The following is a 26,233-nucleotide window of genomic DNA, read 5'->3' as shown; positions in this document are numbered from 1 at the left end:
AGGAGCGCATTTCATCTACATCTACATACTACCCCGCAAACTGCTTGAAAAGGCGTGTGGCAGAGGGTGTTAGCACACCAGCCGTCTAAATGGAAAAAGCAAATGCTCAAACAATATTACGACTAGCTTTTATTAAAGTCCTTTTTTATTAAAGGGGACCCCAATAATTTCACCACGTTTTAACTTCCACCTACTTCCAATTCAACGGTGAATTCTTTGAGCAGGCTGAGGGAGTTGCCATGGGGTCCCCTCTATCCCCCGCCGTCGCCAATTTCTTCATGGAGGATTTCGAAGAGAAGTCCTTAAACTCAGCTCCGCTACGCCCGAAGTATTTCTACCGGTACGTTGACGATACCTTCATAGTGTGGCCACACGGGAGGGACAACCTTGACCAGTTCTTGGAGCACATGAACAGCCGGCATCCCAACATCACCTTCACCATGGAACTAGAGAAGGATGGCCGGCTACCGTTCCTGGATATTCTCATCCAACGGAAGAGCGATGGAACTCTTGGCCCCAGCGTTTATCGGAAACCGACAAGCACCAACTTGTACTTGAATGGAGGCAGTCACCATCATCCTTCGCAGCGCTCAGCTGTACTGACAACCCTGTTTCATAGAGCCATGCCCATCTCTGACCAAAACAGTTTACCCTCGGAGTTGGCACATCTGAAGAAAACCTTTGCACAAAATGGTTACAATGGACACCAAATTTCCATGGCCCTTAAAAGGACCTCCGAACCACGGGATAAGCGCCATATAGAGGACAAGGAAAAGCCGGTTGCAAGAGCGTGCCTGCCTTATGTCTCATCAGTTTCGGGGAAGATTTCGAGGATACTCAGGAGGCACAACATCGAGACCATCCACAAGCCTCCCATGAAATTGAAGGAACAGCTGGTACGAGCGAAGGACCCAGCCGGTCTCAAGATTCCTGGTGTCTACCGTGTCCCCTGCGAGTGCGGTGAGGCATACATTGGAGAAACTGGCCGCACCATTGAAACCAGGCTTAAAGAACATAAGCGGCATCTGAGGCTTGGTCAGCTAGAAAAATCTGCCATTGCTGAGCATAGTGTCGAACACGCCCATAAAATTCAATTTGAAAAAACAGAGATACTTTGTCATGCCAAAAGTTTTTGGGACCGTCTCACCAAAGAAGCCATCGAAATTAAACTGGAGAGGAAGAACTTTAATCGCGATTCAGGGTATTCCCTTAGCAGCACTTGGAAACCCGTTCTGAAAAAACTGACCGAATACAGGGAAAGGACGATACGACGGACAGACCAATCCGGAGTCAACCCCACCAGGCGGGAAACTACCAGCCAATCCCGAGGAACCTGACCGGAGGAGGGCAGCATATAAGCAGGCCCATTCCCGCATCACAGCATCCAGTAGCCCTGATGATGAGCGCCGAGTCGGAGCTCGAAACGTCGGCCATTATGAAGCCTTTAACCCGGTGGGAAACCCGAGAGACGTTTACTCACATCATTCGCCGGGAAAGCATCAAATCTTTCTGTTTTGTTATATTTTTTCTTCTTTTTAAAATTTATTTTATAACTCTTTTTGGATATGGCTCATCAAACATCGGTTCGCGTACCGAGGATGGGCCCATGAGAGTACTCTCATGGGACGAGACTTATAAATTCGGTCACCTCGGGAGGGAAGGAGAAAAAGAAAAAAATGCACCAATCGAGCCCATATACCATGACTCAGTATGAATTTTATAACTTATAATTTTAAAACAATGAATTTTATTTTTTTTTCGAAAATTATATTAAGAGAAACACCACCAAATTGGCTGGGAACTGTCAATTTTAATATCAAAGAGAAATACGACTGGGGCTTGACTCCGTGAGACCCCGCATGGACGGCCAGTCCGTCCATCCCTCCAACATTTAGCACCATGATAATTTTTTAAGTTTACAAATATATATGATTTATATCAAAGAATGCATGCAAATTACGAAACTTTTCTTCCGAAACGAAATGAGATTCATGCGAGAATTAATATTATAGGTAATAGACATTTTACTCGACATAATATAAATGATGAGGTGACGAATTGGGAGTGAATATCCATGGAGAAAAAATTAGCATGCTAAGATTTGCCGATGACATAGCCGTTATAGCAGAAACAGAGAAGGATTTGAAAAATATTCTGGTTAATATGGGTAGGGTAATGAGTAGATATCAACTGAAAATAAGCACGAAGAAAACCAAGATCTTAGTATGCAGAAGAAGAGAAGAAGTCAAAACCAACATTAAAATAGGGAGGCAAAAACTGATAGAAGTGGATGAATTCTGTTATTTGGGAAGCAAGATAACTAGTGACGGGAGAAGCAAGAAAGAAATTATCAGCAGAATAGCCCAGGCGAAGAGAGCATTACACCAAAAGAGAGACCTGCTTACAGCGGGAAACTTAAATATGGAAGTAAAGAAACAATTTATAAGAACCTACACCTGGAGTATGCTCCTATACGGAAGTGAGGCATGGACAATGACCGCAGCGGAGAAAGCAAGGATAGAGGCCTTTGAAATGTGGTGCTACAGAAGAATGATGAAAATCAAATGGATCGACCGAGTTAGTAACGAGGAAGTCCTAAGAAGGGTAGGAGAGAAGAGAAGCCTTGATAAGAAGACGGAACAACCTTATAGGCCACATCTTGAGACATGATGGCCTGATGAAGACAATCGTCGAAGGACAAGTGGAAGGCAAGAATGGAAAAGGAAGACCTCGAACAAAATATATGGAACAAGTAAAGAGAGATGTGAAAGAGAAGAAATACGTAGGTGTGAAAAGATTAGCTGATAGGAGAACTGAGTGGAGAGCTGCGTCAAACCAATCCTAGGATTGTTGACCAGTGATGATGATGATGATGATGATGAGGTGATGATCCTTAAGATGGAGAATTTCCGATATAAATTAAAACTAGATGTTTTTGGCCGATCCTATCTCTCATTGTTAGTAACTCGCATTCCCTTGCTCATTAAAAAAACGGACAAAATGAAACCAAGGGAAGAAAAGTGTTGTAATACTCCGTGATTCGTGCCGGGAAATTCCCGAGCACCACCTGACTCCATCATTTTCTCGTTCGGAGAATCCAACACGAGTCCGGACATTCACTTCTGTCTTCTATATTAACTTGAATGAACGTCTGTAATTCAAGCAGTATCTTTGGAAATACCAATAACGTCTTAAGGTAGGGAGAGAGACGAAAGTTTTTTGGTTCAGTTACGCCTTGCTCCGAAACCTAAACTGGGGATTTTGATACCATGGTTTAAATTTGTACGAGAGCAACATGAAATGAGTGGACGCAGTTCAAGGAATACTATAATAGTAAAATTCAGTGGAACCAAAGCCCGGCCAGTTTTTTCGATCCAAATGTTTGAAATCGCAGTAAAACATACCTCAACAGAGAGGGAGACAGGTCAAGAAATCTTTTTTTACGTTATTGACAAGAAAGCGACGGTCGAAAATATGCATGACTTCGTGAAGTTTTGAGTTCATAGTTGATGAATGGATAACTTCTCATTTGAGCGCAACTTATTTTTCACAACCGTCCAACAATTTCGTCATACATGCGTACTATGGAGCAGTGGCGTAACTCTGGGGGGGGGATGAGGGGATAGATCCCCTCCACATCCTCAGAGAATTAAAAAAATATTTGAAACTATCGTCTATTTTTGGCTTGTAATAACTGCATCTGTTTAAAATTAAATTTTAAGCGCCAAAATGATAAAAAATGTTTTTCCAGGCATGTCATTTTTCAAAATTTTTTCCGAGTCGGTGGTGTGACTCCCGTTGCCTGGAGGTGGGGGCCACGCCCTAGGCCCCTCCATCCCCCATCAAAGCATATTCCTAGCTACGCCACTGCTATGAAGATTGTGCAACCACCAGTGGCGCCGACTCCATGGGGCCTGAGGGGGCCCGAGCCCCCCCAAAAATCGTTACAGATGTGAGGAAAAAATGTGTCAGGCTTGTCGATTTTCCCCGGAGTGTCCATATATCGAGATTTGAGTGATCAGGGTTCTAATGTTGATCATATGACTATTCTAAAATGCTTAAAAATTCACTACTTATAAAATTTACCGGGGCAAGGTCCCCGGTTTGGGCCCCCGCAATATTGTTTGTAAGTCGGCACCCCTGGCAGCCACCACACTGGGAACCATCTTTTCAATGATTATTGTAATGGCAAATAATAGATGGAGAGTTCGTGTATTAATGGCGACGATTATTCTTTTGCTGTAATTAGTGGAAAGAGTGGTACCTTGTCGATGAGGTAGTTGCCTCCATTCGATAATGAAGAGGAGAAGTTGACATTGTCAGAGGTTAATACAAAACTTAAGAAAGAAATAAATTAATTAATTTTTTTCTTCAATATTTTAGATCACAGGGTTTAAGAGATTGTTTCACGCGTTACTTTGTGGAAAATATAAATTTTCCTCAAGAATGAACTTGGTGTTAATTTATATTGGTCGACCCCGGTTTCGACATTTTAGGGTCATAGACCCGGGGCGAAAACATAGAAAATAGCAATGAGCTGCCGAAACCGGAGTCTATCGACATTAACTGTGGGCTTGTGTTTCATAGAGAACTAGGGGTTTTGAAACTGAGAATGCATGAGATTACCACCACTTATGCTGCACAGAGTTGATGAAAAGCATAGGTAGCACCCTAAAAAAATAAGCATCATGCATGTCACGTAGTTTAACAAAGATTTCAAAATACTACGCAGGTTACAATGTATGATTTTAACTTTTTGTTCTATGCTAATTCCTTCCCACGGATCTGAATTTTGAATCCCTGACAGTATTTAACCTTGGAAGCATAATCAATAGGATGTCGAATGTATTCGTATTACAGTAGATAGCGTGATTCACTAAGCACGTAGCCATATTGACATTGGAATTGTTAGCACCTGAGACAAAGATATCCGGTTGCTTTCGCTGAGCTATGCATGATTTCCAAGTGAGATTGATTGTGAGATTGCTCAAGAAATTTTCTTGCCAGACTGTAGGAGTCATTCTCCTCACCCGGATAAGAACCCATGACCTCCAATAGGTTGAATAAACTATGCTTGATAGTCAATCAGAGAGCCGGCGTGCTTATCAGACTCACTATTGATGTATATTTCTTGTATACTAATTGCACCATTATTGATATTACAAAATTACGCATAAAGATAGCATTGGTAGAGAGGTCTGACTGCATATTTTTTGCCGAAATATTCATAAGCTGCTTAGAAAATGGATTTGAATGCAAATTATGATACCCTTATAAATTTAATTATTTTTATGGATTTAATTATCAGATAACTGAAGTGAACTATAATGATAACATGCTATGCCAATTAAATACAATATTGAGATTATAATCTTTCACCTGTATTTAATTTCGCGTCTTCTTATTTTGCACCAGAAATTGATTTTGTTACCCTAAGGGAGATCTTAGAAAGTTACCGTATCCTATTAAAATAAACAACACGAAAACAATCGCAATAGTTATGGTCAGCTAATTGTGCGCAGAAGCTGAAAATAATTTCTATAATTAAGCACCCGCAAATCTAATCGATATCGTCCTTCGGTCAAAAATCCCCGATCTCGTAAACTCGAGAGTTGCAGGTTTGTTGACAAATAGTGGGGAGTTCCCCAGCGGTGCGAGAGCGAGGCCAGTTGGCAACCTTATTTGGGCGAGGCGTCGTCCAAGGTTAACGGATTTGCGCTGAATCTCACGGCTCATCGAAGTGGATATAGGATCTTCAAAGGCGGAGAGGGGAGTCCGCCACTTCCATCGTAACGGAAGGTCTTTCCTGAGCGGCCTTAAAATTATAAAAAGTAGGTTCTCTGTGTGTGAGACACTCTCTCTGGCCCGTTATCTCCTTTCGCTTATTCCCTCCATTTGCTTGCATGCACGCAAGGGGTTGGAGGGGAAAAAGGCGGGAGAGGGGAAGGTTGGTACCGTTGGTACATATGGTACATATAGAAAAAAAAGAAGAGTCTAGAAGTCGCGTGTGGGGAACTTTCCCTCGCCACTCCCTCGGCTAAGACCGATGTTTATCATAATTCGCGCGAACGTTTGCCGATACAAGTCTTTGCGGGGTCAGTGCATTCTTTCGGCGCTGACGTAGTGCTCGATCTAAATTTCCCGCTTGAATACATTAGAAGGGTTGCAGTATCCATATTCTCTGATAGGGAGAAGGGATTATTTTATTTTTATTCTCTTTTTTAATATTCTCTCACTCAAGGGAAATTCTCTTTTCCATGCACTGATTTTCTTAACTTGCTTCGTCTGTTTGTATTTCTCATCGATGGAATCCTGTAATTGTTTTTTTGATCCACTTCCCATTGTCGGATCGGCTTGAAAATTTGCTCACTTGCTTACCTCAGGGGCGGATCCAGGATTTTTTTCTGGGGGGCACAAGGGTCTGACAGATTTTCTCGTATTTGAGATAAAAGACAAAATACAACAATTACTGAAGAAAATATTCTCTTTATTTTTATATGAAAGTTATTATTATATTAAATTAAATGATTTAGACTCCGTAATCCACAAAAAACGAACAAAATGATAATCGTATTAACAATCATGTCTCTTTTTTGAGCGTCTAGGAAGGATACGTGTCCCCGTGGCCCCCCTAAATTCGCATGTGCTTCTGATGACAGCACCATATCCAATAATCGTACAGTTGAAATTTTATCCATTAAGCTGTAACTAGATGTAACTAAACTTCCATAACTTAACTTAATTTAAGTATGAAACAATAGTTAGACCTCCTTTATGTTACGATTATATTTTATTAGCTTACTTCACCTGTCTGTTTCAAATATGTGCTATTGTAATTGATTTTTAACCCTCTTCTCTTTCCCGGTTCGGCTTGAAATTTTCTACACTTGCTTACTTCTGATGACAGTACAATATTCAATCATGAGACATTTGAAAATTCTATTCATTGTGCTCTTATTAATTAACTAAATTTCCATATGGAAAAATATTTTTAAATGTTCTTTATGAATGGATTTAGTTTATTCTAAAACTTTTGACACTAAAAGGAAACGAGTACAAGCCCGGTTTATTCAAAAATGTCGTTTATAAAATTTAAATTTTTTAATATTTCAAAATCAGTTATTAGTCAAAATAAAATGAAAAAGTAACTCTTTTTCCAAAAACAGTATAAAAAGCGGAAAAAAGGAAAAATTATAATAACCTTTTCATCAGTCTGATAATAAAGCCTGTGTGTCAATCCTAACTCACATATCGGGCTCTTGTACCCTCATTTATAATAAACCTAATCAGTGCCCACGCTTTATTCTTAGAGAGATGAAGAGCTTATTAGTCATACTTTTTCTTGGTATTTTTTTTCGAGAAAAGCGTGGTTTTAATGTATTTGATTTTATTTTTATTTGGTCGAAGGAATAAAATACATGAGATGGTAGGCGTCATTTCCAAATTTTTATACCAATGAGGTATGCGTCCTCCTCTTTTAAATCAACCCCTCCAATGAGCAGCCTCCCGAAAAGGTATTAACATCCTGGCTACCGTCTTGTTGTCATCCAGCGTCATAACTCTACACCTGTAATAGGTACTGGTAAAACTTGGGGAGTCTTATGTTTTACGTACGCAAAACAGAAGCACTTTTGAAATAATAATTATTTTTCGGGTTAAAGCCGCGATGAATCATTTTGGTGGAAGACAGTTTCAGGCACGTGCGTCGCCGCCAGCGGCGACATGGGGGAAGCGCCCCCCCAATATTTGAAAAGTCAGTTTTATCCCCCCCTGAATTGTACGAAAAAATTTAATATAACCCCATTTGTCCCCCCCCCCCTACCCCCCAAAGTGTTGATGCTGACGACGCCAATGGTTTCAGGCCCATTCCAGCTCCCGTCTTCGGGTCCAAAATGAAAAACACGCTTTTTCCAAAAACAGTGTGAAATGGACTAAAATGTGAAAAAATATCTAAAGCGTGTTAAGCGTGTTATTTTCGGATTTGGGAGCTGGAATGCGCCCGAAACTGTCGTTCACCGAGATGAGTCAACGCGGCATTAACCCAAAAAACAATTATCAATTTAATCACCGCGGAAACCTCAGTACCAATTTTTCTATGAAATACATGCTTCACATATGCTTAAAGGCCTGGTTACACGATACATTAACACGTACGGTTTAATGTCTAAATGAATGAACGCGTGAACGAACACGAAAATGCACCGTGTAACCACCCAACTTGTGCGAATGCACGAACGGAAAATAGAACCTGTTCTAATTTGGTTCATGCATTCGTACATGTTCCGTTCCGGTCCACCAAAACCATTCACGCAAACGTACATTAACTTGTACGTGTTAATGTACGTGTAACTAGGCCTTTAGGTAAGGTGTTTTAGGTGAGAAATGAAGCATCAGGTAAGGAAGAGGTTGGAAAAATGACAATGACTGATTTGAGCAAGAAATTCTTCGATCTATTATAGTTTCACTATTCAAGGTATTGTAGAATAAATTACGGTGAGACATGTCCATTGACTTTGTACGTTTCACATTGTACTATAGAAAGTGAAAAGCGCAAAACAGAGAACATGCACCCCCCCGTTTGTTGGCATACGATGCTTTGCGATATTCCGTCACATCTTGAAACTAAAACAGATGATATTGCATTGGGAGATATGAAGTTATGTCCAAGCTTTTTAATTATCTGTCTGTCAAGAGCGAGGGCTAAGTTCAAGGGGGTTGCGCGCAAGTTTAAGAACAACTATCATCAGCGGCCAGTCGCAGTTCTTATCTAAAATTTTCGTTATCCAACGAACCGATAAGTTTTGTTTGTCGAAAACAACGAGGATTACAATCCGTCGAACAGTTATTAGAATTGCCTTGGCATTTTAATGACTTCAAAAATAAAATAAAATATTTCCAATGATTGAATAATGCGAGCAGATTCTGCGTACATTTTTTTTCAGATCGCGCGTTTTATCTTATCTCCAATTAAAAAAAAACTCTCAATGAGCTTTGCAGAATGCTGATCCATCGTGCTCGTGAATTACGCTCCGAATTCGTTGAATGGAAGATTTTCCCTATCATTTACGCTTCAAAGATTCAGGCACTCATTAGATTAGGGGAAAATACCATTTTTTCGAGCAAGATGGGTAAAAATATTTTCTCAGTAAAGCTATTAAGCAATGAGATTTGTATTACCCGATTTTCCAAAGATTCTAAGAAAATTTTGATTAACATGACATTCGGCAAATTTTACGTACCAAATCTGTCCGTTCCTCGAAGCCAGTAAATATAAAATCTTGCAGATACGGTTTTCTGCTGCTAAGCATGTCGTGTCTTATAAAAAAAGACCATGGGAATAAAGTACCGTGTCACTGAGACTATACTTGGATACAGTAATCCGAGTTCACTAATATTTAAAATTATTTTCGAAAGCATCGGGTGATTCTATTATGAATTTCGGACCGGGCCAGGTCTGGGAAGGTCTAGACTCCTAGTCTAAGTACGCGTCAGCCTTCCATCCCGCGGACCCCGGTCCGAATACCGGCTTTGGCTGTTTTTTCATCGGCTGCTGCTTCCATTTTTAAGTGCCTTGCGGAGGATAATTCAGGTACAGTACTCCGTCCGCCATACGGGACGTTAAGGCGTTGTTACCTTGAGGTCTTCCGTTGATGGCAGTCTAATGCCAAGGCCGGGCAGGGGCGGATCCAGGATTTCTTTCTGGGGGGGCATAAGGATACCTCGTAATACAAAACGAACGCAATGATAATGGGACCGTATTAAAAAATTTGCATATTTTTAAGGGTCTGGGGAGGGAGGGCACGTGCCCCCGTCCTCCCCCCTTAGATCCGCCTATGAGGCCGGGTTTGCCTCACCCTTTTTCCCTGACCTATCGAATAGCGCAAATGAGATCCGGCAGTCGCCTTCTCCAAATAAGATCTGTCAATAAGTGTCTCATTAGGTAATTTTTTCCATTTCAAAACTAATATCAATGATTGGCAGGGGGAAAATTTTCCCTTGGACAAGAAAGGAAGCACGGACCTTTGATTTTCCGGGCCACCATTTAGACCATGACCAGGGGCGCCGACTTATAAAAAATATTGGGGGGGCCCATATCCGAGGTCTTGCCCCGGGAAGAGGTTAAATTCAAAGTGTGTCGCAACACCGAAACACTATAATTATTTGTTTTAACACATTTTTGAATTTATTTTAAAAGGTAACTATCGTCAAACATGGGAAATAATAATTACCAATATCTTTTTGTGGTTTCACAAAGCATTATATAACTTAATTATTTTCTTGAAATATTGAGGGGGCTCCGCCCCCCCAAACGAATCTTTGAGGGGGCTCGGGCCCCCTCAGGCCCCATGGAGTCGGCGCCACTGACCATGACGTTTTCTAAGTTCCTAAATTGTATTGATGATCATGAAGAAATGAGACAGCGTGGCGGTCTACATTTTGGCCCGTAGTTATACCATAATAATACTAAAAATATTAAATCCCTGGGAAGTTAAAGGTCCATTGTTCGAATCCCGGTCCAGGGTATTTTTTCCCATAGCAATTAATATGATTTTCACTGTTGTTCACGCGGCAAGAATGAAGTATAACAGTTTCACTTCTGGCCTAGGCACCTGGCTAGCTTTTGGCAACTGCGGGACACATTGTGACCCTTTCATATTTGCTCTGAGGATCTTATTTTTTCTGGGGTTACAATGCTGGCCTCAGGCTGTGATTATCGAGTGTGTAAAATACACACCATTGACTTCGTCTGGAGTGAGCTCTACCCTTACCTATCCAAACCAACCTTCGTGTTAAATCATTGAGCGCGTAGAAAAGTTGTCGAACAGAATTAATAATAGATAACCCCTCCTGCCTGAGGGAATTTCAAGCGCTACATTGGGATGGAAAGGGTTGCATAAATTTATTACGGTCGCCCTTGTATGTACGTGTTTCGTGCAAAATCGGGAAGAGTGTCTTATGGCAAAGTTCAATGAAGGTCATTTTAAGTGGATCAGGATGTTTATCATTGTTTTCCGATCCTACTTTGTCTCCAGCCCACATCGAGTCAATTATCTCCGGAGTGAGACCACTTCCTGGATCACGGGCAAATTTCTCCTGTGGTGACACTTATGAACCCAAAGTTTCCACAAGTATTTTGACGTCGCAGGTATCAAATGAACGACCTTGAATTTCGAAGAATAGGGCTACCTAGTGCATTGTTTTATATTGATATAGTTTCTCCAGAAGTTTTTCACGCACTCAAGAATGAACGGATGCATCCGGAAGTGTCCTTCAATGAGCTATTGTCATGGAAAAGGAGAGAAGAATTTGGGAAGCAGGATAACTAGCGGTGGGAGAAGCAAGAAAGGAATCATCAGCAGAATAGCCCAGGCGGAGAGACCATTCCACCAAACGAAAGATATACTTACAGCGGGGAATTTCAATCTAGAAGTAAGGGAACAATTTATAGGAACTTACATTTTTAGTATGCTCCTAAATGGAAGTGAGGCATCATGGACAATGGCAGCAGCGGAGAAATCGAGGGTAGAGACCTTCGAAATGTGGTACTATAGAAATGTGATGAGGATCAAATGGATCGACCGAGAAGGTAATGAGGAAGTCCTAGAAGAGTAGGAGAGAAGAGGAGCCTCATGAAAACCTTGATAAGAAGACGGCACAACCATATAGGCCATATCTCGAGACATGATGCCTAGACCAGGGGCGCAGCTAGGACTTAGGTCTGGGGGAGGTTTAGGTGCAACTAATACCGGGGTGTGTGGGGGTATGGTATGCCCACCAGGATAAGCGGTAGGTGCGAGATTAATAAATTGCGGAACTTTAACATAAATGGTTCAAAATGGTGAGTTGTTCGGCTTTCTGAGGGGTATTTCATTAATTCTTACACTATTCTATTTGTAATATCAATCCAATTAATTCAAATGGATTAAAATTAAAAATTTCTCTGAGCTCTGAGGGGGGTTTTATCCCCCAAACCCCCCCCCCCTCACTGCGCCGCTGGCCCTGACGAGGACAATCGTCTGGGGACAAGCTGATGGCAAGGACGGAAAAGGAAGACCTCAAACAAAACATACGGAACAGGTAAAGAAGGGTACGAAAGAGAAGAAATAAGTTGGTGTGAAAAGATTAGGCGATCGGAGAATTGAGTGGAGAGCTCCGTGAAACCAATCTCAAAATTGTTGACCAGTGATGATGGGGGAACTCTTTTCATTTCGGGGGTGGCACCCTTATTTTTTCCCCTGGGTAATACGAGACATGTTTTTAAAGTAATTACCGTTTTGACATAAAAAAAACAAGTACATTTTTTTTTTAAATAATTTATTCACTTGAAAGGCCATACTTTACTCTACTTTTCTACATAATTCCCTTTACTATTGAGGCATTTATCGTATCTTGGGACCAGCTTTTGTATGCCATCGTCAAAGAAGCTTGCCGCCTGATTAGACAACCACTGCTTCACAGTCGTTTTCACTTCGTCATCATCGGAATGGCGCTGTCCCGCCATTAAGGGTGTTTTGCTGGTCGATTTTTGACTTGCGGCGACACAATCAATGCAACAGCGTACTTTGCGACTATACAAAAACTGCGCCGCGCTATTCAAAACAAAAGGCTTGGCATGCTGAGTGCAGGTGTCGTTTTGCTCCACGATAATGCCCGTCCACACACAGCAAATCGAACACAAGACCTTATCACTTCTTTTGCCTGGGAACAATTAAACCTCCCTCCTTACAGCCCCGATCTAGCGCCGAGCGACTACCATTTGTTTATGCACTTGAATCATCTGGCGGGTCAGCGCCATTCCGATGATTACGAAGTTAAAATGACTGTGAAGCAGTGGTTGTCTAATCAGGCGGCAAGCTTCTTTGACGATGGCATACAAAAGCTGGTCGCAAGATACGATAAATGCCTCAATAGTAATGGGAATTATGTAGAAAATTAGAGTAAAGTATGGCCTTTCAAGTGAATAAATTATTTTTGAAAAAAATTTACTTGTTGTTTTTTTTATGTCAAAACGGTACTTACTTTAAAAACATGCCTCGTATATTTTTGCTCGTGAATATGAGATATTCTTGAAGTATCCGTGAATTTACGTCACTTCATTCATAACCTTACGGTTTCCGGCCTCCAGATGGATTGAATGCGAGGCATGCGCTTCCCACAGAGTTTTCTCCTGGGACTCGTCGCATTCTTCCTTTGTCATCGTCAAACTGCTCGCGAGCGATTCCGAGTCTTTATTTTTCCGTAGCTCCGCTTTCTTCGCCTCTCCCTACTTTCTCTCCCGCGGCCGTGGCGTAATGCTCAGATCAGAATTTGAGTCATCCCCCTTGACGACCTCGTCTGCAATGACGGAAGCAGAATTTCACGCTAAGTGGGACCATTTGAAAACGCGCACGCATTTTTACCCCAAGAAATGCCTCTCAAGCACTGGGAAATTCCGTGAAAGAGATAACAAATATTTTGTTGCCATCAATCGCTGTATAAAGGCGAGTTTACGCGATAAATTACACGCGTGCGAGTTAATGTGTGAATGCATGAACAATAGGGGTGTTAACCTCAAACGAAATTACCCATTTAAGTAGATGCTAACGGTGAGTTTTGGCTAATAATTCACATTGGTGAAAAAATTTCTGCAATAGGTGCATTACATTTTCTTTTGTGCTCCGTTGAAATTTGTGCGCTTTTGAAACGGCCAGTTTCGGCGGGAAGTCAGGCTCGAATGGCTCTGACGTCACACACAGCTACTTCGCTGACTGCACGCTTTCGGCGAACGCCGTTATCCGAGCCGTGCTTGAATTTGTGGATGCCGTGGTGAGAAATGCCTTCGGATTGTGGTTTTGTGAGGGCTAATTTGTAATACTGTGCCTGATATGAGTGCTCTGATGCTCATTTTTTATCATTAATAAATAGAGGTCAAGGCAAGAAAAAAATCTAAATACGCAGAAAATAAATCTGGTGGACCGGAGCGGAACATGTACGAATGCGTGAACCAAATTAGAACAAGTTCTATTTTCTGTTCATAAATTTGCACTAGTTGGGTGGTTACACGGTATATTTTTGTGTTCATTCACGAACTAATACGTTTAGACATAAAATCCTGCAGGTTTATGCACTGTATAAACAAGCCTTGAGTTTCGAATTTTGACAACTGCTGATTAGTGGCGTAGCTATGGGGGAAGTCCGAAACTCCCCCCCCCCACGAAATAGAAGTACATAATCACTTTCTTTCATAAAAGAAAACAAAATATTGAAAAATCATGAATTAAAAAAAAGATTTCTTTGACAAATGCGGTTTTTTTTCGATATCGAAAAGTGTTAAAATTATTTTTTAACCCCTATACGTAGTAACCTGTTTTTCAAAAATCTTCCCCCCTGGTTTTGTACAACCCCCCCCCCCCCCCCGCTGAACGAAATTCCTGGCTACCCCATAGTTGAGACAGGAGACTGAGGTCAGGCTTATTAAACTATCGTCAGAAAGAAAAAAACATACTTTGTAGCGATTCCGCAACGGACGTTTTCCGAGGCCTCGCTTGAAAAAAGGAAATTTGTATGCAGGCACTCGCACAAGTGCAAAAATAAACTAAGGATGAAATTCGCAACGAAAAAATATCATTTGGCTTGGTGGTGTAACTGGTGGTATACCTGACTGGAAATTGGGAGAATTGAGTTCGAATCTCGGCTAAGCCAAAAGATTTTTTTCATTGCGACTTTCATCTTTGGTGAATATAGTTTTAAAGACCATTGGTGTATATAGAATCGATATATATTATATATATAATGCAGAGATGTAGGGTACCTCCATGGTAGTTCCAATATTACTTATTGATGTGAACGGTTTCGATACAAATAAATACCATTAGGCACTCATTACAACTACCATTTCCATATCTATGAAGTAAGATTCGGAAGAGGTGTCATAATGGGATGCAGTAGCGTAACTATGGGGTGATGAGGGGATAGACCCCTCCCCCAAAGCCTCGGAGGAAAAAAAAATTAACAGCTGTTACCTAGTTTTGACATTTAATAACTGCATCTGCTTAAAGTTAATTTTTTAGTGTCAAAATGATATAATATGTATTTCCAGACATGCTATTTTAAATAATTTTCCCGGAGAGGGGGCCGCCACCCCAGGCCAATCCATCCCCCCCCCCCAAAAGCATATTCCTAGTTACGCCACTGATGGAATGGAAGCCAGAGCCAAAAAGTTTAAAACATTCGAAAAATCAGGCGGTTTTCGTAAGAAAACTCTTATGGAAACTAAGCCCTTGTATCTAGGGCCGTTTCGCTTAAGATAAAAAAATGACAATAAATTTCAGCATCATTCAAACGAAATTTATAGCTTATTTAATGAAATTATGGTTTTACGATATATGGGAATTGAAATAAATCTACAAGTGTTGGCTAGCCTTACACCACCCAAGCTATCCCGGAGGCAAATTTCTGGCTGATTGCCTACCTTGCCCTCAAATGTCTCTCGCCTATCCTACCAGGTGTAATGAAGCCCTTTCTTCGATCACGCTCTCAATCAGAGGTCGAATTGATAAACTAAATTCGTACTGGCTTCCTTCAACCATTTTATTACGCTTGCGTCGAGGCTAATATTCGAGGTATAGATTTTAGTTTACGACAGTGGAGTAGCCAGGAATTTCGTTCGGGGGGTTCCAAAACTAGGGGGTACGGAGGAATTTTTAAAAAATAACAGGGTGCTAAGTATATGGAAGCTTTTAAACAAGTTATTGCCCTTTTCATATTCGAAAAAACTTAATTTTTCAAAGAAATCTTTTGCAAATTCACGATTTTTCAATATTTTGTTTTCTTTTGTGATGAATTGTGTTTTTATATTTCGGGATAGGGGGGAGGGTCCGAACCCTCCGGACCTCCCATCTTGCTACACCACTGGTTTACGAATTAGATGTATTGGCCTATTATCAGCCAATTGAATTACAGCGAGCTAACAGGAGGTCATGGAAATCAAAGAGAAAAGCAACTTCGAAAAATATATTGATGGTAAATAAGAAAAACGAGAAGGGTAAGTGATACACAAGGCGATTCAGCTTTCCAACTATTCCGCCTTACTAAAAATAGGTCCTGAATTTTCTTAAAACCTATTCTCACCACATATGGTAATGATCATTTGCGTGTTACGTGCATTGGTCAACGATGCTATGATATACAATCATACTTTAGTGTTTCTATCAAGGCGTTTGCGAATGGACCTTGGGGTAAGGGGTCTAGGGATTCAACCGCCCTAAATTTTCGGAAGATTGTCTTCTGAGTTGCTCCTCCATCTGAGCCCGTCTCCCCTAATGATACTCTCTCCAAATGAACACCACCACCACGAAATTATTTTCTAGCTAGGACCTTAGGTCCCATTATTAACTTGTTGGTTGAGAGAAAAGAGAAATGGATAAGTTTTTCTAGTCTATTATTCATTTTAATTTTTCGACCCAAGGCTGAAGATGCAACCACGATAGTGTATAGGAATTCTTTGACCTGTTCATAATGGATGATTGAGTCGCAAAAAATGGAGTATATTTTTTGGACCGCTGCAGACTTACACTGTCTTCTCCTAAAATCAGTTTTTATCAGTTTCGTTTACTCAATCATCGAGGAAACTTGCGCATTTGACTAAATTGAGTTAAGAAGTTGAAAAATAGGTACAATGCTTTGCCTCCATTGTTGTACCGTTGTTGATTACAATTTGAAGAAAGACTAACGTATTTCGTAGGGCCTGTTAAGCTACCCGGCGTGCCTAAAGCAGTGCGTAGTGCGTATTTATTTATGTATAATAAGACTTTCAGTGATCGTGTGGAACCGGGCAATACCGGAAAGATGCTCTCATTTTGAACAAATCGAAGGGCTGAAAGCTTATTGCCTTCCAAGATCCGGTGTCTACCCTCCACGGTAACCGTTCACAAAGTGATTATGCCAGGTGGGTCCTATATAGTAACCGCCATGTTCACGGCTAATTTTTCTGACTTTTTTTTTAAACTTATGGGATGATATTCTAGGGTATCATGTCATGCACGTATTTACCTGAATCACCCAATTTCATATCTGTTCAGAGGAATTGTTAGATTGGCCAAAGTTCGGTGAAATTCATGCACTTGGGATTCAATAGACATTCTAATTGTCACTTTCCGCGCGCTACTTGACTTCAGACTTGAATTGGCTATTAAGATGATTTTGAGCATCTAACAATTGAGACTAGCTGCATTGAGCAAGGCCGCAGCTATGAATCAAGGCTGGGGGGGTTTAGACGCAACCAATACTACTAAAAAAGCAATATTAAGTAAAAACTAATAAAGTTTAAGCTACTTTTAAGCTAAGTTTAAAACTAATATTAAGTAAAAACTAATACTACTAAAAAGTAGTATTAGTTGCGTCTAAAAAATGTTATTAGTAAGAGGTCTGGAGGGTGTGGAATACCCGCCAGGGAAAGCGGGATGTGCGGGTGCCCTCCTCCAGAAAAAAATATTAAAGACAAATGGTTCAAAATGGTGAGTTTTACGGTTTTCGCAGGAATATTTTATTAATATTTACACTATTCTACAAGTAATATTAATTCAATTAAGTAAAATGGGTTAAACTTAAATATATTCCTCTGAGCTCTGGGGGGGAGGGTTTATCCCCCAAATTCCCCTTCGCTGCGCCACTGGTGTTGGGTCTAGTGTGCATCTAATAATTAAGATGAATGTACTATTTTATTCAGAGTGTTTCAGGAAGGAATTTGCAATACTTCAAGGGGTGGCAGGGGTAACAATTTTCAGCATTTTTTGTCCATAAACATGGGGTCGCAACTCCTTAGTTACCTACTGATGCTATGGCGACGCTTGAATATAATTGCAGTTACCATGAATGCGTTTTTTTATATCCAGTCTTTCCGACATTTTATTCATCGCTGTGGATTTTTGAGGAGGACCTAAAATCATTAAAGTTGGACGAAAGTGTGCGATTATAATAGTATGAAACGACGAATCTTTGAGGTGCATTAAACGAGAGCTTTGGGCGAGTATCAACGATACGATAGCGCAATCTCACCCATTTTGAACATTAACCAATTTCGCTCGTGTTTTTCTCCCAAATATATCAAAATTCATTGAGATTATATTATACAGTTCTTATAAATGACTTTGCACATTTTGTACCATTTTGAACTAAAAGGAATAAGATTTGCACACTCTCAAAGTTCTTCGTTTGGCCACGCAGGGCGCTTAAGTACAGGGAATGTGAGACGAACACGTCCTCGTTTCGAGAATCGCCGTGCGGGTTCACGATATGTTTTTCGAATGGTCGTGGCGTCGTGGCATGTCTGCTCCGTTGGATCGCCTAGGGCAGCACATGCGGGATAGGCATGGGCGGTACTTGATAAAGTATCGGTATTTTTGTGATGAGTATTAAAAACCAATGATAGTTTTCTCCCGGTAGTACCGATGAAAAAATACCTGGTACTTTCATAATTGATAAAATATGTTGATAAGTTGATATTTAACGCTTGTCTTACCGTAATTATCCGGTATTTCGGCAAATTAGCGTGACATACATAAAGGATACACTGAAAAAATCATTAACTGGATTTTTTTTCGAAAATTTATCGGAAAAATACTTGGAGGACAGATTCTCTAATAGTGAGAAGGGTGATAGCGATGAAGTTTTTAAAGGCAATGATTTTGGTGCATACCATTACATTTTGGTGTTTTCCGGGCGTATATGATATGTGAAGTTCTCTCGGAAACTCTATCAGATGGCTTGTTTTCCTAAAGCCACCGGTTTTTTTCGGACTCGAGACCAACATTAGAACGTCTTCTGCCGAGGACTTATGATGAAAAGTCTTCTTATCCACAGAGCTTACGTTGTCACTCTGAGATTACCTAGAAAAAGCTCCTCTAATGTTAAGACATTTAATGTTATGATTTTACACGACGAGAATCGGTGTTAGTTATGGCTAAAATACTGCGATCAAATAAAATTTGACGTGTAGGTCGCAGCTCCATTTATTTCAGAGAAAGAAATACATATGTGGAGTTCGATAACTTTGAGTTTTCTTGCCTTATTTGAGTAAATAAATATTTTTTATATAAATAATGATAACGCTTGTCTCGAACTCACAGTTTTTTAAGTACCGTTAAATGATGAGAAAACAAGAAAGAAACTAAGGAAGGAGGACACATCTTAATAATTAAGAAGCAAAATTAATTTGTCTTCTTTTTGTGGTGCACTTGATTGTATGTAAAAAAACGAGAAACGGATGAACATTTTTAATACATTAAAAAAGTTGATGACTATTGTAAACAAGCTTAGCCTATATCATGATAGCATCGCGATTTTTCAGTCTCTTCCTACTTTGATCAACTGTATCAGTGCTTATACCATCAGTTTAAATTAAAATAAACAGTTGGTATTATTTTTAGTGTGCTTAAATACAAGTTGCGCACTCATTGCATAAGTCTGCATCCACTTTTTCTCGTCTTTTGTTATGATTTCTTGAGAAATAACCTTGGTATTAATTAAATAAACACTTCTTGCTGAAAGCCGTTGTGAATTGGTGTTTATTTCTTGGAAATAGCCAAGGAAGTTGTTAATACATAGTATATTTACAACTTCCTTGGAAATGGCCTACTTCGCTTGATACATTATCAACTTTAAGATGGCAGCGCCGTCGAAGTACCGGTATTTCTAGTACCGATACTCCGGTAGTACCGCTAAAAAAATACTGGCCGGTACAACCGAAGTAGAAAAAAAAATAGTACCCGGTATTACCGAATACCGGTATTTTTTGCCCATGCCTAATGCGGGATCGTAGTGTTCCCTCCGGTTTGCATGAATAATCTTTCCTGTGAAATTCAGTGTTTCTGTTTTAATACAGGTACTTGATACGGTTTGAGTATGATGACGAACAGGGACTGTAAACGTGTTCGGCGAGTGAAAATAGGGGAGAGGCATTGACTTTGGCAAAGGGAGACGCTTCAACGAGAAGTATATCAATAAAAGTAATAATTCGTTTTTATTGGGCGAGATTGGGACTACAAAGTCCCATCTTCCGTCTAAGTCATCGTCATACATTAAATGTTTGCGGGAGAAAATAATGTCAAGGTACTCTAGAAATCAAATTAAGTCAAATCAGAACTAAAGAGACATTATAGAAGTATGTTTTGAAAAACGACAAAAAATGCAAAGTGAAAACATTTGAAGTAAAAAAGTGTAAAAAGACGAGAAAAAATGTGGAAAAAAACCAATGGATATTGACTTTTGTCTTGCTGGTTCCAGACATTTTTCAAGTGTAAGCGAACAACATTCCGGCGACCTCGTCATAAAATAACTCGAGAGGTAGCAGGGATTCTCTCTGGATACATTTTAAAATAAATGCAAATACTTCAGGGACAAGGGTCGAAACGCAAATATCAGCGTGAGATTACAACGCCTTTGCTCTTATACAGGGTGTCCCATTTATCTTGACCACCCGAAATAACTTTTTGTCCAGACGCAAATTCAAAAATGTGTCAAGCAAATGTTCATTAGCCGTCAGGGGGACATTAATCAGCGTGATTACCTTCCTTATAGCTTTGTTATTTACAAAGATATGTACAGCGGTGTCTTTTTTAAATGGCACCCTGTATTTTTTTTTCGTCAATTCATTTCCTCTCCTATAACTCCTCCTGTTCATATCTTTGTGAATAACAAAGCTACAAGGAAGACAATCATGCTGATTAAAGTCCCCCTGACGGCTAATGAACATTTGCTTGACCCAATTTTTGAATTTGCATCTGGACAAAAAGTTATTTCGGGTGGTCAAGATAAATGGGACACTCTGTATATTGAATATGATATTTGTAGAGCCATAGAGTAAGTATATTCTTACTCTATGATAGAGCTTAAAAACCAATTATTGATAAAAATTCAGAGTACTGTTACCTACGAATGAATCAGTAAGCGACGGATCGACGGACAACTGGGCGAGTCCTTTTGGAAATAGCAATAACCTGAGTTATTAGGGTACTTATGAGTATCCTCCTTAAGATATATCCTTACTTCTACAATAATAATGTGGATTAGATCAAACCCTCAACCTTCAATCTCCTTGTTTGTTCAGTACTGAACATTTGATTGAGTGCTTAGGCGCCCTACGCGGCAGCATACTTTGCTTAAGCGCTTAAACCGGCTCTGATCTTCTTGGAAAATCCCATTGCAGGAAAACGCCCACACCAGCAGGCAGTATTGAGGTATATAGAGTGAAGGAAAGAAAGTGCGGAAGGAGATTGCAGGTTGAACAAGAATTTTCTGACAATTGTATATTATAGGCAGAGAGATGACAAAACCTCCGCTGGCCTCGGTGGCGTCGGGGTAAAGTCCTCGACCGAAGGTTGCGGGTTTGAGTCCTGCCTGGGTAAATTAACCTTACCCAGGGAATGGGCGTGTGTGAATGTCCTTCATTTTAAATTATTAACTTCCCATTATATAGGCCGTAAATGATCTATTTTTGGGATAGTGGAAATAAATTAATAAAATATCAATAAATTCATCGTTCCTGTTAGTAGATACGCGCGATCTGAAATTATTTTCATTCGGTATTTGTTGCTCATTGGTATTAATTGATCACAAGCATTCTGGAAATATCTGAAAGATTAAGAATTAGCAATCACTAATGATTTTAAGAAATGAAAGGTACATCGACGACGATTATTTATGGAATCTTGAGAGAGAAAGATCGTGAGAGGCGACGAATGTAATACCCCAGCTGGAGAATTTCAATAGTGTCACGACGAACAGTATCTCTTCAGAACTCTTGGTATTAGGACGATCAAATCATTTTAGCAACCAAACCTAAGTAAGACATCGGCAAAATGGTCGAAAGACAGGGGCAAAATGGAAGAGATAAGTTTGCCTCAGAAACGCAAGTCCTTCTCGTAAAGAGTGAAAATCTAATTTCTTCGAAACTGCATTCAAGCATAAATCTGATTCGTTGCACCAGTCAAAAATTTGCTTTATTTACTCATCTCTGCAATTATCATTTTCTCCGTAAATAATTTAAAAAGCCAAATACTGTTGTAAATAAGTGATTCATATGTATTTTCGGCGAGAATCCGAATATAGCCTTCATTTGCATCTAAATTGTCAAATATTTAGCGAATTACATTTTTTTATTCATGAAGAGTCACAAAGTTTATGAACGTGCAACTTTCAAGAGTGCTGAAAACGTTTGTCTGTCGATAATATATATTCGGATGTACCCTTATACGTGCCTTTTCACCGCCAAATCTTTGGGGAGCTTGAAGAAAGTGGGGAGATTTAATCGAAATAGATTTTTCCATCAATAAACCCATCCAGAACACCCTAGGCCCTAGGGGACTCAGGATCTACCCTAGCTCGCCTTCTCGGGGTAGCAATGAAGCTGATCTTCATTATATTTGACTAAAAGTTACTCGTAGCAGTTGGGATAATGAGACCGCCGAATGTGTCTGTTCAACGTTGAACTGCTTGACCGAAATTTCACTTACAGCTTGCTGTATGCATTGTACTGCTCCTCTAATTTCTACAAGAAAAATGTTTTGCGCTCGTAGATGGCATACTTTGATTGGTACTAAAAATAAAAATGAAACCTTATTTTATCCTTCATTATGCTTTTCGCGCAAATAACATAAGAAATTTCATAGGTACTTTGATAGATACTAAAAATCAAAATCAATTCAGTTACAGAATTCACTTCCTATTGCCTAAAAAAATTTAACGTAATTTGTTTTGCTTTACCTTTAACTGCAATTTATGTAAAATTATGGGTATCACGGAGTTTTGACGATTTGATTGAAAAACTGCAGTTTCTGCCAGAAAGACATTAATAGGTGAACCCGGGGCGGGACGGGGTAAGGTAAGGGATTTTGAATTACGAAAAAAGCGGCAATAACTAGTCCATATTGGTTCTGCATAACTTATAAGCCACACCAATCTGGACTAGATATAGTTATTGCCGCTTGCGCAGTACCTCTCTTTGCACTTAAAAAAATCGCTTACCCCGTTCCGCCCCGAGTTCCACTATACTATTTTCAATTCATTTTTTCAATGTACTTCGATGTGATTCTCCATAAATGATCCTAAAAAAATTATAATCCGTTTATATGGCGTGAGCAGCCATTTTTTCTATCGTCAGTTAACCCTTTCTAACCCAGAGCTGCTTTAGGGAGAAATCAGATTTCAAGATTGTTCATTTTGAAAATTGGAAAATTTTGCTCTCAATCATAATTTTCGTGGCAGCTAAATTTTTCTTCATTACAATGTACACCATAAAAAAAATACGTAGTTTAGATATTCCATAAATATAACAGAAAATGTATACACTTTAGATGTTGCTTAGAAGCAACATTGGGTTATAATGCGTTAATGCCATTAGAAATAGAAAACTCATCACGACTATTTCTCGTCAGCACTTTCTCAAATACCCTCCGAGGTCGTGTCTTTGAAGTCACTCGGATTTATCCCCTTTGTCATTCATATATGGTTCTCTCTGAATGGAAAGAGTGATGAATCTCACATGAGTCTCTTTCTAGAGCCTGGTGGTTGAAAGGTAGTGATCATACATGGGTTCCAGTATCCAACACCTCATGGGGTATAACGTCAAGCCACCCAAGCTTAAGTGATAGCTTTCACTATTGGCATTCCTCTGGATATGGCAATTTAGAAAAATATTGTTTTCTGCTGAGCTAGCTTCTCCTATAAGTAAGGTCAGGGTTATGAGAAGGAGGTAGATGCTTATGGAGGTCGTATCTCGTTTCGAGAAAGCTAGATGCCCTCTTAAAACCGAGGCGTTCTCTCATTTACCTCGATGCTTAATGAGTCGAAGGATATGAATCATTTCGCTTTTTTATTCACCCTTCGTTTGAAAGTAAACCTGACTACGTTCCCCATTCTACGGTAAATAACTCCAATAGCCGTAGATGTAGCATAATGTTCTTACTGGAAAACTTACCTTTGAGTTCAAAAACATTTATATCAATGTCAAGTTGACACACCGATGTGAAATTGTTTTCCGCAGAAGAGAGTTCCATCAGCCGAAAAAGATTTCTCAAACTTCATTTTATTGTTTCGTCTCAATATGACACAATCAAGCCAGGCGACCCAACCAAAAATGAATTTCAGACTCTCATAACATTCGCTAAAATCTAGTGACTAACTGTCCGTATTAATAGCATAGAAGGTCGAGTACGAACGCTTACAAAAACCATACCCTTTCAGCTATTTTCATGATATGTTCTTGTAATTTTGTTGTAATGTTGTTGTATGTTATATTTCATTCATTTCTTATTATTTTGTTTTACTTTTCTTGTAATATTGCGCTGATTAACATGATTGAAAATTTTATACCTTTCTAGCTAAGCATAGATGTTAGTGCAAAACGAAAAAAGTACCATTTTTTTACCCTTTCTAAGTAAACATCAACTGTACACGTTGGCCAACGTTAAAGCGGGCAGTGCCAACTTTAACAAATTTATACAAGTTATTAAATGAGACTATTTTAGCATCAATTTTAAGTTTCATACGTCACCTCTGAGAGCAATAGTTATTGTTTTCTTTATGAAACAAAAATTTCTAACGGTCCATACGAGGTGAATTTAGAGACTGCTGTCATTGGCTAGTTTTCCATATCTTTTTATGTATCGTTCACAAGAATTTTGTTGATTTCATACTAGGTGGACAAGGACACAACAGACGGTCTCGGTAACTGCCGCATTAATGAGATTCCATACGGTATTCAAAGTAATTCTTCAATAGGGTCAACTTTAACCCGAAATCGCAATTCACCGAAAGAATTCGATATATTGAGGGGAAAGTTGAGTCGCGTCGAAATAAAATCTTTCTCATACAAGGATTTTCTCAAACATTTAAAATGAAAAAAAAAGTGAATGTAACAACCCATCAATCATGAGTTGGTGACGTCATTGGGGTCTTGGCCCAGTGGCGCCGACTCCATGGGGCCTGAGGGGGCCCGAGCCCCCTCAAAGATTCGTTTGGGGGGGCGGAGCCCCCTCAATAATTCAGGAAAGTGCGCAGGTTAACTTAAAACAAGTGGTATGAATCATGATAGTGTTTCGGTGCTGCGACACATTTTGAATTTAACCTCTTCCCGGAGCAAGACCTCCGAGGGCCCCCCCAATATTTTTTATAAGTCGGCGCCTCTGTCTTGGCCCACTGTCTCGATTGAAGAGAACCGCTCCGTGAGGGAAAGAATCATTCAATGCAGTTCTAAAGGCCGCTATACAAGGTGAATGATCACAGGATTCACAGGATCATGCGAGCAAAATAGAAAATGTTCTAATTTTCACTGAATGATCATGCGCATAAAGGCTCATTCGCGAATTGTTCTGTTATACATGGTGAATGATCATGCGCATGATCATGCTGAATGATATTGCGAATGAAATCATTCGCCATGTATAGCGGCCTTAATGAGAACGCACCACGAGGGGAAGATGGGTGAGCCCGAGGAGTAGCGACGACACGGGGAGACACTAAAAAAAAGGTTTCTGACGTCATTAAATTTGATTTGGGCGGTTTCTTCTGAATTTAGATCCTCTGAAAAGAGTGATTAATGACCATCTGATTTTTGTTCAAGGAAAACAAATATTTACGTGCAGGAGTAATTTACGTAGGTACCGTGATAATTAAGGTCATCATCACTGTTCTACCATCCTGAAATTGGTTTGACGCAATTCGCCACTCAATTCTCCTATCAGTTAATCTTTCCACACTCACGTATTTCTTCTCTTTCGCGTCTTTCTTTCCCTGTTCCATATATTTTATTCGAGGCCTTCCTTTTCCATTCTTGCCATCTACTTTTACCTGGACGATCGTCTTCGTCGGGCCAATCATGTCTCAAGATATAGCCCATACGGTTGTTTCGTCTTCTTATCATGATTTTCATGTGGTTTCTCTTTTCACCCACTCTTCTTAGGATTTCCTCATTACTAATTCGGTCAATCCATTCGATCCTCAACCTCCTCCTGCCGGCCTCGGTGGCGCCGGGGTAAAGTCCCCGACTGCTAACCAAAAGGTCGCGGGTTTGAATCCCGCCTGGGTGGATTGATCACCATCCAGGGCATGGATGTTTGTGATTGTCAATCAAGTTAATTGTAAGAGAAGACAATCACTGGTCAACAATCCTAGGATTGGTTTGACGCAGCTCTCCACTGAGTCGTTGTGAAAACAATCAGTCAGTCGATCAGGAAGTAGGCGAATAATTGAAAAAAAA

General features: G+C 40.0%; 1 protein-coding gene across 1 annotated transcript; it reads left to right on the top strand.

The window, feature by feature from the left end:
• Positions 1 to 239: 239 nt before the first annotated feature.
• On the top strand, positions 240 to 21,228 carry LOC124161364. The gene is made up of 2 exons (XM_046537679.1): positions 240 to 1,035; positions 21,185 to 21,228. Exons 1-2 carry the CDS (start codon positions 240 to 242, stop codon positions 21,226 to 21,228), a joined length of 840 nt encoding a protein of 279 aa, XP_046393635.1.
• Positions 21,229 to 26,233: the final 5,005 nt, after the last annotated feature.

The sequence above is a fragment of the Ischnura elegans genome, chromosome 6, assembly GCF_921293095.1.
Source record: "Ischnura elegans chromosome 6, ioIscEleg1.1, whole genome shotgun sequence".
NCBI lineage: Eukaryota > Metazoa > Arthropoda > Insecta > Odonata > Coenagrionidae > Ischnura > Ischnura elegans.
This window is presented reverse-complemented; position numbering and strand designations above follow the sequence as displayed.

What these genes read in the sequence shown, in the direction of transcription:
- LOC124161364 (XM_046537679.1), top strand. Translation starts at nt 240, where the DNA reads ATGGGGTCCCCTCTATCCCCCGCCGTCGCCAATTTCTTCATGGAGGAT. An exon ending in TAAGCGGCATCTGAGGCTTG is followed by an intron (nt 1,036 to 21,184) that starts GTCAGCTAGAAA and finishes ATCCCATTGCAG; the next exon opens with GAAAACGCCCACACCAGCAG.